The 13,526-nt window shown below is 33.3% G+C and overlaps 1 protein-coding gene across 1 annotated transcript; it reads left to right on the top strand.

Moving 5' to 3' along the window:
* The first annotated feature begins 8 nt into the window (after positions 1-8).
* Positions 9-9,187, top strand: LOC149792632 (protein FMC1 homolog). The gene is made up of 3 exons (XM_089971265.1): positions 9-131; positions 4,419-4,571; positions 7,856-9,187. Exons 1-3 carry the CDS (start codon positions 60-62, stop codon positions 7,964-7,966), a joined length of 336 nt encoding a protein of 111 aa, XP_089827391.1. The 5' UTR covers positions 9-59; the 3' UTR covers positions 7,967-9,187.
* Positions 9,188-13,526: the final 4,339 nt, after the last annotated feature.

Here is a 13,526-nt window from a genome sequence, read left to right as displayed (position 1 = left end):
TGTGAAAATTTTATTTTCGTTACGAAAGGGGGCACTACTCGAAATTATGTGAAATCGTAATGGCGGCCAGAGGGCGAAATATCCAATTGTATAAGGGAATATTAAGACATTTACAGTCCATTTATAAAAAGGTTTAAAAAATTTAAGTTGAACATGTCCATCATTTAATCATTTTGTCATATAAGGTCCAATGGTTTCGAGAATTATCAAAGTATGGAAGTTTAATATAGTTATCTATTTTCGTTTTTTTCTGGCTACAATTTTCTGTAGGTTTTTTCTTGCAACTTGCCATGTTGAAACGACTCATACTGCCTGTATTCGTTTGCAAAATAGATAACGGTGTAAATAAATATTAACGTGTCTGTCACTGTCAATGACGCTGGAACAACTGTTTTCAATAAGGACATGTCATATCTCTGATTTGGGTAGATGACTTTTTAAAAATAGGACTTTTAATTCTTTTCTTTTAAAGTATAGTTCATTTTTATATTGAATGTGGCATTACTGAAAAATAGCAGAAATCGACGAAACGTAGTTACACAGTATTGCATAGCAACCTGATGGACTGATAATGAAGACTTAAAGTTTGTTTTTAATGTGAACATTTTCAATTTTGTATCTGTAAACATGTTCATTAAGGGCTAGTGGATAATTTATAATCTCTCACTATACTAGACCAGCAAGTTGTTCTCCACCTTTTTTTTTTTGTTTGACCGCTGCCAGTCAAACAAAAAAAAAAGGTGGAAAACAACTTGCTGGTCTATCACTATACCTGATATCTGGATATACTACACCTGCCATCCCAACTAAGGTCATTTGCATAATAACTGAAAGGTTATAAATTATTAGCATAAATTGGTCATTTAAATCTTCAGGTTCTGTTTGTTTTGTGGAAAAGGTATTTACATGAGCTCGATAGGAAATTTTATATTGCATTTTACATGCAATAGATCATGGCATCAAGACAGAATTGAGCTATTGCATTGTAATTATTGTGTGACATGAAGACTGAGCAAGTTGCAATGTGGGTTTTTCATATACATTGGGCCTTGTGTACAGTGGAGGTGGGAAACATCCGAGTGGCATTCAATGGCGACAGCTATATTGGTTTAAACATCCAGTCAACCTGGTCCCATGACATTATATGCATGCCTATGACTAGTCCTACATGTAGGACCTCGATGCTGATATTTATGTTTTGAGTGTCCACTAAAACATAAATAATGTGATACATCTTAGATTGTAGGACTAACCTTTGACCTGATGGCTATCTAACATTACATTTTTAAAGTATAGTGTTCAGTATTGTAGAGAGTAAAGAATTCTAAAACATCCCTGAAGTACATACAATAAATATTTTCTTTGCTTGTTTACATTTTACGTCTTTATTTTCTTCTTTCACTGAATGTTGTTTTGTAAATATGAATACGCTGAAGTTAATGTATTGGGGTACTATCAGTCCTCCATTCTCATTAACCATTTAAAGATAATTAAACGTATTTGACATTAGCTCATTATCATACATGCACCTTACATTAATGCATAAATGGAATATATATTGAATTTGCTTTCAAGTATCAGATCTATTGCAGTTGTGGTCAATATTTTTGTTAGTATGTGAGAAGGTGCTTTCCACAAAGCTGGAGTGTGGTTCAAATTAAGAAAAAGACAAATTGTAACAAAATTACAAACTGATCAAGTAAGATATATGAGCAGCTGCAAAAGTTTTGTTGGATGATATGATTGTCCCTAATCATAAATGTTAAACTAACTATAGTGCAGCATGCTTAGTGACTATATATATATATATATATATATATATATATATATATATATATATATATATATATATCCATGTGCTTTTTTACAGTGGATTCTATGGTGTGTCAAATAGTCCACATATATGGAAAGAATAACCTTTTTGTACAATTAGTTATATAAATATAAGTGGTGGTTTAGTGATTTTTTTCTTCTGTATTTGTGATATTTATCTTGTTTTCTGTGTGACAGTTAAACACTAGGTAAATTAGTTTTTATCATTGTACAGTGTGTGTGTGTGTGTGTGATTTAAATTTTTAATATAGCTTTAAAACTTTTCCAGTCATATTGCTACAGTGTCTGCCATGTGGCAGTTTATTGTGAGGTCTAGTACTGAGGCATCATGCCACAGACATGTAGCATCATCTCCCACCCAGTCACATTATCCTGATACCGGGCCAACCAGTCCTAACAATAATTTCTTAATTCTGAGTGCCAAGTGAGGCAGCTGTTTGTACCATTGATATATGTCTTTGGTATGAATCATTTGGGTTTCAAACCTGCTACTTCCCACATGTGAGGCCTACACTTTAACCACTTAAGCCATTGATGCAGTCTTGTACATTGTAGGCATTTGCAAAGTCATGGGGTTCTTTATTAAGCTGGAGACAGGGAAGTAGCCTAATGTGGTTGGTGCTCAACATAAAGGGGAAATTTTAAAACCTAAGCCTTACACATTTTGCCTTGAACCCATTACAAGGATACCAAGAATGTGGTTAAAGATTTAAACTCAAGACCATGGGCAATGGGGGCACTTCATTTAGGGGATCATATTGTTTGGGACTAAACAATGTGTCATTGTTTTATTATTCTTACAGTATTACCAAAATACATGTATAATTGAGTCATTGTCTTCATCCTAAAATGCTGCTTATGGCATGTACCATCCTTTCTACCATTTTTAGGGACTAATGGCAAGGTTGTTATGGACTAACAAATATCCATTTTATTTGCAAACAGTAATGTGCAGAAAAACAGCTCATTTTCAGTTTCTCCAAGTTTTATACAAAATCCACTTCTCCTTGCCAGTAAATGGATTATTCATAAGCATCACTGACATTTTTTTTCACTACATACAGATTATATATTGCAGTACACTGCATCAATGTCCTTTTCCAAAACAGTATGGAATTTATTTTATTACTTTATTATTTCACACTCTCACTGCAGAAGGTTACACGATACTTAACTGAGAGAAATTGGCCATCACTACAGTATTACTCTACTTTTCAGCCATTTCTTCAAAAGTTAGAATACAATCAGCCACCCACGAGTACTAAATTTTGCATTACCATTAGTCCTTGAGAACCTTTGACGAGTAGAGTTTTAAAGATTCACTGTTTTAAGTTTATATGCCACTGCACTTCATTGTTATTGTTGATCCTATGAATGTCACATTTGCATGTCCAGGAAGTTTTTAACTGCCAGTCCATGTTTTTAAAAATACATCCTTTCCCTCTTCTCTTAGGTACATAGTCATACTTTCAATGTTAAACTTACAAGGTATCCTTTTCTTGTCAGTTGCCTCCACCATTTTTGACCAACGTACAAAATTACAATGCAGCGCTGTTACATGCTACTGGTTAGTTTGCATTACATACTGCCATTACGACAAAGCACTCAAATATCTGATTGATAATGAATGATTGGGACTGTAGGCATTCAAGTACCCCAGTTTTCAAACTGTTTGGGGTGTAGTATTTTTACGTGTTTTCTATATGGACAGGCATGTAGTTTTCTAAAGGTCTCTCCATGTCGGTAGGCATATGGTTATCTAAAGGGTTATCATTGTGTGCAGGCATGTAGTTATCTAAAGTCTGTCAGTGTGGGCAGGCATGTAGTTATCTAAAGTCTGTCACTGTGGGCAGGCATGTAGTTATCTAAAGGGCTGTCTGTGGGCAGGTATGTGGTTATCTAAAGGCTGTCAGTGTGGGCAGGAATGTAGTTATCTAAAGGGCTGTCAGTGTGGTCAGGCATGTGGCAATCAAAAGGGCTGTCAGTGTGAACGGGCATATGGTTATCTGAAGGGCTGTCAGTGTGGTTATCTAAAGGACGGTCAATATGGTCAGGCATATAGTTATCTAAGGCTGTCAATGTGGGCAGGCATATAGTTATCTAAGGCTGTCAATGTGGGCAGGCGTGTGGCAATCAACAGAGCTCTATGTAGGCAAGTTTATGATAATCTAAAAGGCTCTATAAGGGTACAAATGATGTGGCTATGTAAAGGGTTCTCAATGAGGGCAGTCATATTGTCTAAAAGGGCTCAATATGTGGGTTGGCATATGGTTAACTAAAGAGCTATCTATGTGGGTAGCCGTGTGGTTTGTTAAAGGGCAATCTGTGTGGGCAGGCATATGGTTAGTTAAAGGGCTTTATGTGTGGGCATGCACCCTACATGCTCAAGCTCACTTACTTTGATATCTGAAATAAACTTGTATCAAAACATATCCAAAATCATAGTGGGCAGAGATTGTAGCAGTTGGCCTCTGAGACCCAGCACATTTTAAATAAGTTGGTGTCTTGTAAAGTAGAGGTGTAGAAATAAAGTCATTTGAATGGTATCTCACTGGAAACATTTTTTTCTCATGGCCATTTTCTAGGACAAGTTGAAAGATACACCTGCCTACCTGTATTTTATAGACCAGTTTCATAAGCACCAGGTGACAGGAGAAAAGCATTGCAGAGCAAAGGAGGAGTTACAGCATCTGGGGGAGACTTATCTGTGTCTTTTGCAAAGTATCCAGAAATATGAGGTAAAACTTGGGGCTTAGTATGTTGTAATTTAAAACATTTTAACATAGAGCACATGATCTCTCTCTCTCTCTCTCTTCATTATGTTCAACACATTTTGAAATTATATATATATATATATATATATATATATATATAGATGTTTTTTAAAGCATTTTATTGTACTGCTTCATGTAGTCAGATAATCACTGTAAGCTATTAATATAGTGAGTTATAACTTTATTTTGATACATTTAATAAGTATAATAAGTATGCTTTTTCAACACAGTCATTTAAGGATTATGTAAAATCAATGTTTGATTCACAAAATGATGTTCTCATTAGATTATTATGTCAGTTTTTACCTCAATGTTATAGTAATGTCACTGATTTGGTGTCACTTTTTACCTCAGTGTCATAGTACTGTCATTGATTTGATGTCACTTGTTACCTCAGTGTCATAGTACTGTGTCACTGATTTGATGTCACTTATTACCTCAGTGTTGTTGTGTCAAGAAACCCTACTAGTCCATGTAATAATAGATTTTAGGGGGTGTGAAAATGAACATGATGAAACCCTTTTGATGGCAAAAATCTTTATGCAGCACAGTGTATGACTCTCACCTTTACATGATGAACTGCTACATATTATGCATATTAATAAACTACAAAAAGTACTTATTTTCATATTTAAAAAAGCGATGTACTCAGTGTCAAACCAAGTATTATTTTGATATCATGGAGAGAGAAAGAGAATATGAGTGAGTGAGCATGCCTGAAGGGCAATTTAAATGAGAAAGGAAATATCCAAAGAGTCTGTGTCAGAAAAATCATTTGTATATGTATCATGAAAGATAGTATCTTACAACAACAGTTAACAGGTATGAGTTTGCCCTATGATACTGTGGCAAGCAAACTACTTGCTGTGTATCTTAACTACCCTAACTTTGGTCCTTAACTTTTGCCACCTCAAATTGCTGACAGACTCAGGATTCACAGATTACACACACCTGACTGATTATCTCATTTCCTGGGAAACTGGGAAAAAGTCGAGAGAAATTATAATTTTTTCCCAACCGTGAAAAGTAATTTAAGTAAATTTATCAAGCTCTGACCAGAATATTTGGAGATTGCAGAATGGATCATTTAGGTGCTTGCCATAAACATATTTGTCGAGCCAATTCAAACATTTCATTGCATTAGAATCGGCTAGTATACTGGTTGTTGCACAGACAGCTCAATATCTGCATCCTTTCTTAAATGTAAAGTTGAAAGCCAGTCTATCATCACTAGAATCCAACATGGTGTTGGCAAAGCAGTGTCGCTTACCAGATGTCCTCGCAAACTTAAATGATGTTACATCGTGTCATATCTGCTTGAAATCAATATGAATATGATATATTTTCTGAGAAATCTTACATTGTTATGTCTTTAATCTTCTGAAAGACGAGATGAAACAATGGCATTGATGAAATTTGACCTGGTAATCACGATTTGCACTGTTAGGCAAATTGCACGAGTACACAAATTTTGCAACCCACATATTCATGACACCATAGATCCGGTAGTCATGTGATATCAATAATAACCCATTTCAGATGTTGTAGAAAAAAAATATTAAATGAAAGTCATATACTGTTTGTAATAATAAAGAACACAAAATGAAAAAACAAAACTTCTTTATATATTTATCCTGAAAACAACTACACTGGGATTGTTGACTAACAGGTTTGACATCTGCTATATGCTTGAAGAATATGACTGTCCAGATTGCGGCTAAAGCAACAAGTATCTGGTAGTTGTTCTCAAAATAAATATTTTGAGAATTATATGTTCATTCTGGTTTTTACAAAAAGTATCAAACTTGCATTTAATATATTTGAATGTTTGTACAACAACATTAGGTATATGCTCTAATATCATATGACTATTGGATCTCCGATGTCGTTGCCATGTAACTAGTAATGTAAATGGTGAATACTGGGTAAGGTTTAATCTATGCTGTAGTTTTGTACAGTCTCACAGCGGATTAAAGACATATGAAATACTTGTCATTTCTGAGAAATCATTTTACCTGTTGATTTCATGCAGGTATGACTCGATGTAACATCATTTAGGTTTGCTAGGCCCGTTGGTAAGTTACTACCTTATGCTGTTACCACACCATGGCAGAAAATTCAAATTGTTATATAGTATAGGCAATTTATCTGACCTCGCGTTACAGCCTAGATGTCCCAATGGGAAAAATGTGGGTATATTCTGAGTAAACCTGGATTAGAAAATGGATGCCAAATCGTTTTAAGTCAGATTTGTAGTCCAGAATGTCAGATCTCTGAAATCAACTTTGGTGCTAAACTTTTACACTGCGACATGTAGCTTGAAGCATTGCTTTCAAATATTATTTAGGTCGCAGGAGAAATGGGAGATTGACATCCCTTGTATTGAATATTACAAAACAATACAAGGTCCTGTGAGTATCAATACAAGCTTTTGAGACTGGTTTATGGATCTATAAGCAAACATTTTACAGAAAATTAGTCCTTTTTTTTATATAGTATATAATTTTGAAGGTATTTTTGTCAAAATTTAATCAACCCTTTTCGTAAATGTTTAAATCATGGATTTTACCAAATTGTCTTAAGGAGTTCAGGTTGTTTTAAAAATCTTGTTTTGTGTTTTATTGAGACAGATTAATTCAGGGTTTAAAGTTAGTTTTACAAGTTAGGATTCTAATCCTTTCCATTTATTCTTTTTTCATACTGTGATAGGAAATGTTTATTTTGTATAACATGCATATAGACTGTTATCTTGATTTACAACTGATTATTGTGATCTATTTAAAATTAAATGTTTAAAAGGAAACAAAAGTAATTTATGTTCATTATGTTGTTTCCTCATACCAACGTAATGCAGGTCTGCCAAGTGAAGTTAGAACTTTTATTCTGTACATTGAAATGACTTATTTGCCATTTTACAGGAATATACTGTAGTCGAACTTGTTTCATGTTATACATTTTCTGGTTTAGTGCATCACCATCTTTTCTGACTTAGATGTTCTGGCAGTCGTGAAAAAGAAACATCTTTCATTTAAATTTTAAAAAATGCATGTTTTATAAGCTAAAATATTCTTTAATTCCATTCATTAATGGTCATATGTGGAACTTGAAAAAATTAATTTTGTCCTGGAATAACCCTGGAAATGTATCTTAAAAAAAGTGTGGGAACCATGTATGTAGTGTAATATAATATAATTTATATTAAAATGAAGAAAATAAAGTCTAAAATGCATTATTTTCACATCTTTCAGGAATTGAGTGCTGTATACAAGGGAAAAGGGGAGAGAACTGTGGAGTCCAGTGCTGATTTGGTTGGTCTTCGTCTTCCCAAAGTCCCTCCACCTCCATCAGAGAGCATATGAAAATTACTCTTTTTTAATTATTCAGACAAAAGATGGTAGAATTAAAATGCATGATATCGGATAATGGTGGATTTTGTGTGCTGTTAGTGCATAACAATAATGCATTTATACACGTTTAGTGCAACCTTCAGAAACAGAATCTATTGCTTTCAGACAAATTGTACTTGATGATTGTGGAATATATTGATTGCAGACATTAAATATAATGATATATAACTATTGGGGACATTAAATGTTATGATGTACAACTATTGAGGACATTAAATGTAATGATGTACAACTATTGGGGACATTAAATGTAATGATATTTAACTATTGGGGGCATTAAATGTAGTGATGTACAGCTATTGGGGACATTAAATGTAATGATGTACAACTATTGTGGACATTAAATGTAATGATATTTAACTATTGGGGGCATTAAATGTAATGATATATAACTACTGGGGACATTCAATGTAATGTTATAAAACTATTGGGGACATTAAGTGTACTGATATATTTTATAATGGGGTATATTATTGCAAGAATTTTATTTCTGCTGCATTTGCACCCAATCAACCTGACAGGAAAATAAAATATCTCTAAATATCATGTAATGTTTTATGTGGCAGTAAGGATTAATGAGAATAGTGATACAGGGTTATGTTCAAGATCTGACAATTTTAGGGGGAAATTCTTCCTGTCCATTTGTAAAAAAGAGAATTTTATGAATTTAGTGAAGAAATAAAGTCAGGACTTAAAAATATAATGTGACTGATTTTTCATCATGATATTTTATAAGTCTGTGTGAATCCCACCATGACACATTCTAGAATAAACCCTGATGATGATAAATAATAATGTCCAACTAATGACAGTTTGAAATAAAAACACTGCATAAACATTACAGGATAGGAAGTACAAAAATGTTGGTGTCACAAAACGACCATATACGGTTATATAATTTATATAAGTAGTTGTATAATGCTGATTGCACTGTTTTTTTGAAAAACTTTATTTAAGGACTAAACTTGTTCAGTTTTACAGGGGGTGTAGGCAAAACCTATATTACAGAATGTGAAAATATAGAGTTATAAAATAATAAAATGACTTAAATAATGAAATGGTTTGAGCTGAAGAGAACATCAAATTTCCATATTCAAAAATTTGTTGAACATATTTGATTAGGATTTGAATATTTGTAAATGGTAATAAACACTTCAAATCCATCCTCTTTTATTTGTCTGCGCTTGTACTTCTTGAGAAATTAACATTAGGTTACACTTTGAGTTGCTGGAGACAATGTTAGATTGAGACAAGGGTAAATTCAATGTCAGAAATATTCTAATTCATTTCATTTCATTCATCATTTTCAAAAAAGTACTGTTATATTATTGCCAAATGTCTGCAGTAACATTTGGTGTATGTGCCAAATTTAAGATCTGTTATGTTTTGCCGTCCACGCCTGGAGACTATTACAATGTTAAAAAACTCCTAAGCCATAGACAGGAGAACAGTAAGTATTATGTCTTGATCTATCTTGTTTGAAATCAACTGGCCTAGATAAATATTAGGTTATCGGTTTGTACATTTTTTATTTGGCCAATAAGAAGTGTCTATTCTGATTTTTTAAATGTTCTTTTTCTCCCCCCGAATCAAGTTATTACGTGTTTTGTTAAGGTACAGATTTCTTGTAACATTCTTCACACCATGCTAATTACTGAACTGTAACAAACTGACCAAAATATTTCATGTAGCCATTTTGACAAAAAGTGTGAAAATGCAATCAGATGATGGTAAATATAGGAAGACCTTTTGACATAAACAAAGTTTGAAATCTTTACGGTAGTGACAGTTGATGGGATGGTACTGTCATCTGGAAATGAGTGTTTGGAATTGAAAAAGAGAGAGGATAGCCGAGCCAGAAAAGGACGCTATTTTCTGTTATTTTTGAGGTATTATAAGACAAGGAGAAATTAGGTTACCCTTTTTACGAGTTTCTGAAGACAAGGATACATTGTGTTAGAAATGTTCATAGGCAATAGCGTCAAAAAAAATAGTCTTATATTTATTGTCGAATGACTGCTGTAACATTTGCTGAATCTCCTCTAAGATGTGACATGATATGTTATGATATGCTGTCCTTTGCTTCACATGCATTGAGGCTACAAACAGTTTCCTAAACCACTGACTGGAGAACAGCAGGGGAAAAAACCCCAAAGTCTTGTTCTATCTGCAGTCTTAAATCAACCGACTGAAAATAGGGCAAACATTGTTACATCATTACTTATTTCTTTTTCCCTCAGAGCATGTTTTAGCTGTACCATGAGAGTGCAGAATGGGACAGGTCATACTTAAATTCTTTTTACACTGTAAACCGAAGTGGTTTTTTTTCATTTGTTTTTGAAAAGGGTAGTTCTACTGTTCTGAATATTTGTTGTGGCACATTGCAGTGTCAAAATATAATTACCCAGATCTCTGACATTCACAAGCACAACTCAACTCAAGATGTATATAATCCATGAAATTTACCCATTTAAGAAATTTAAAATTGTTCTACACGTTACATATATTAGATTTAATTTATATTTAAGCTGTATTTGATTTGATTGTTTGTGGGTTTTGGAATCATTTTCTTTTCTTTACATGTCAATGTAATGAAATTTTCTTTACGAGGAATTTGATATTTTCCAGGAAATTCAGTTTGACCCGAGTTTTCCTTAGATACCTAATCATATAAACACTTGTTTGTATTTTTTGGCTTAGTTCCTGGCCTTGATTGAGGGTCAAGTAAAGAACTTTTTCTCAGAGTAAAATGATTGGTTCTTATCAAGGACATTCAGGAGCTATGTGACTTTCACATGTAAATATGATCACGTCATCCTATATTTCGCAATTAGGCATTTCTGAAATTGCTAAATACTTAGTATTAATAGCGATGTTTAGAGAGAGAGAGATCTCAGAGTCTGGGCTTTTAAACACTTGATGTCAAGTTGTTTTCTTCTGTTGTGACCAGTATTGAAGTATTGAAGTTTTTGAGTCATATGTTAATTTTTGTTCAGGCTTTTTTTTACTCTAGAAGATTAATTCGTTTCTCTGGAAATATTATTGTATTGATACCGAATTCTTGAACAAGGACATTTGTTGAAGATTTTATTTGGATTTCCAAAACCAGAGGATAAATTATTATGTTCTACAAATAACTGTAGACATCACCACAGTACAGTCAACAGCATACGTCATCGCCTTCCATCTTGGATTCTTCGTTGGGACTGGAACTTGGAGTCATTAGAACATTTCAATATTATGACTTTTTTAAAAAAATCATGGATTATTCTTGTATTAGTTTTGGATTTGATTCTAGAAACCATAAGTTCTCATATTTTTTCATTTTTACAGTATTTTTCCAGGGAAATAAATTATTTATTATATTTTTAAAAGCTTGTTGTTTCCACTTTCTTGTGTTACTGTTTATTCGAGCCTAAACGTAACATAAGACAATTATTTTAGGGGTGGAATTTTTTGGGAAAAATTAGAGTTGTGTTATTTCACATGGATTTAAAAACTGCCAAACATAGGATTTGATTTGGAAATGTTCTTTACATAACACCAAAAGGACCCTTAAACAAACAATCTAAAGATATGCAAGAAATATTATTGTCTAAAGTGTACACCTAAATGTTGCTGACCAGTTTGTCTGCAAACAATTCCTCGATTTTATGAATAGGTGTTGTCAGACCCATAAATAGTCCATTAGTATCAAGAAAGATTTGGGGTCTGATTATAAGATTAAAATGGTTGGTAATTTATAATATTTGGATCACTTTAAAGAATGGTTATGGACAAAGGCTTAGATATGTGTCATAAACTTGTGAGGTGATTTGGAAATGTTGAACTAAATTACATGCCTACTGAATACATTGTTTTGCCAAACAGGTATATAGTCAACTTTTTCTCCATGTTGCTATAATGTATTTGAGTAGTACATGATTTATACTACAAGCAGGGGAAGATGTGGGATCTTTTTTGAGATTATTTGTTTAGGTGGTTTACAGTACTTCAGATTGCTAGCATTCTTTTTCATATAAAAATGTACTATTTAACATTTTTGCAGTGGGGGGAAGGGGGACCTAAACATGTTTAAAGCCACCCAGAAGCAAATTTGGATCCATGGAATTTCTGAATATCATGCTTTACAACATGAGTAAGGACCAAATTGTGATCTTTCAATGAGATGGATTCAATTTATATATGTAATTACTTGCAGGCATTTTTTATTATAGTATTTTAAATATGTTATAAAAATATGCTACTGAGCTCTTAAGTAGTACATATTAAAAATATCTTACAAATTGAAATTATTTTGACATATTTTTATGTCAGAAATCCCTGGCACTTTCAGATATTTCTAAGCATGAGGAAAAGACTTGAATATCTTCTTGTTCACATTAATAATAATAACTACAGATTCCCACATTACTGTAATAATGTTACTTTTTCAAAAAAGATTTCCATGATCTCCACATGTGGTGTATAGTTTACAGAAAATCCATGTTGTCTCCATGTCTCAGCATGATCTCACATGTTTTGCATAATATCCATGTTATGATGAGCTTTCACGATGTTTTCTCCATAAGTATCCAAATAACTGCTGCATTCCTAGATCATGGAAGACTACAGTTTCTCTATGATTTCCATATTCTGTGCATAGTCCATGCTGTCTCAAAGTATTCCCTGTTAACATGTAAAAAGTGTCAAAATACTTGATGTTTTCTTCTCCATGGAGCAATACATTATCCAGATCATGGACAAATCATAGAAGTCATGGAAATCTGAAATGCAGTCAGCAATGTTTTCACTTAGGAGCCAATAGGCATCACAAGAAGTCTTTTGATGAAAACTCAATGTTAATATGACTATACCAAAAAGATGAGTAGCAGTCACAATATTTCCAAGATAACCACTGTAGCAGCTGTATTGGGGCTCCGATTGGTACCATTATCATTCGAGACCAAATAGACATCACAAAAACTAGAGTGAAAACCCAGGTTGATATGACATTCTGTTCTGTAGAGGTCCAATAACAACATTTCAACATGGCTGTTATGGTGGCCATACTAATGACACATCAGCATCATTTTCATTTAGGACCCAGAAATGATAGAAAAATTAAGGCGGCCTGGTGGCCACAACATTTTAATTTTAAAATGTCCCAATTCAGAGTTAGTAAATCTTGCCTGTTGGTAAATGCTGTCCTTCCATTGAAATCAATAACAACTGTTTCCAGATTGGAACCGTAACTTTACATTCTTACCTGTACTTGAAGTCACCAGAGAGAAGAAAGATTTATTTCTTAAACAGTCTATTTCATAGATTTGTATTGATAAGAGAGTATGATATATAATATCCTAGTTTTTTAAATGCATCTTCTTGGTCAAGTCGCAGTCCTATGAATAGGACTTTGTAATGGGGGGGGGTGCTATAAATAGCAATACAAAGTCTTGTTATTACAACAAGGTAAATTTGTTATAAAAGATTCCAATCCTTCAGAACTGTAATTCAGTGTGAAAGTAATTAA

Source organism: Sinohyriopsis cumingii, chromosome 9, assembly GCF_028554795.1.
Source record: "Sinohyriopsis cumingii isolate HCF-2022 chromosome 9, ASM2855479v2, whole genome shotgun sequence".
Lineage (NCBI taxonomy): Eukaryota > Metazoa > Mollusca > Bivalvia > Unionida > Unionidae > Sinohyriopsis > Sinohyriopsis cumingii.
The sequence above is the reverse complement of the archived record's forward strand: the minus strand, read 5'-3'. Positions and strand labels throughout refer to the sequence as shown.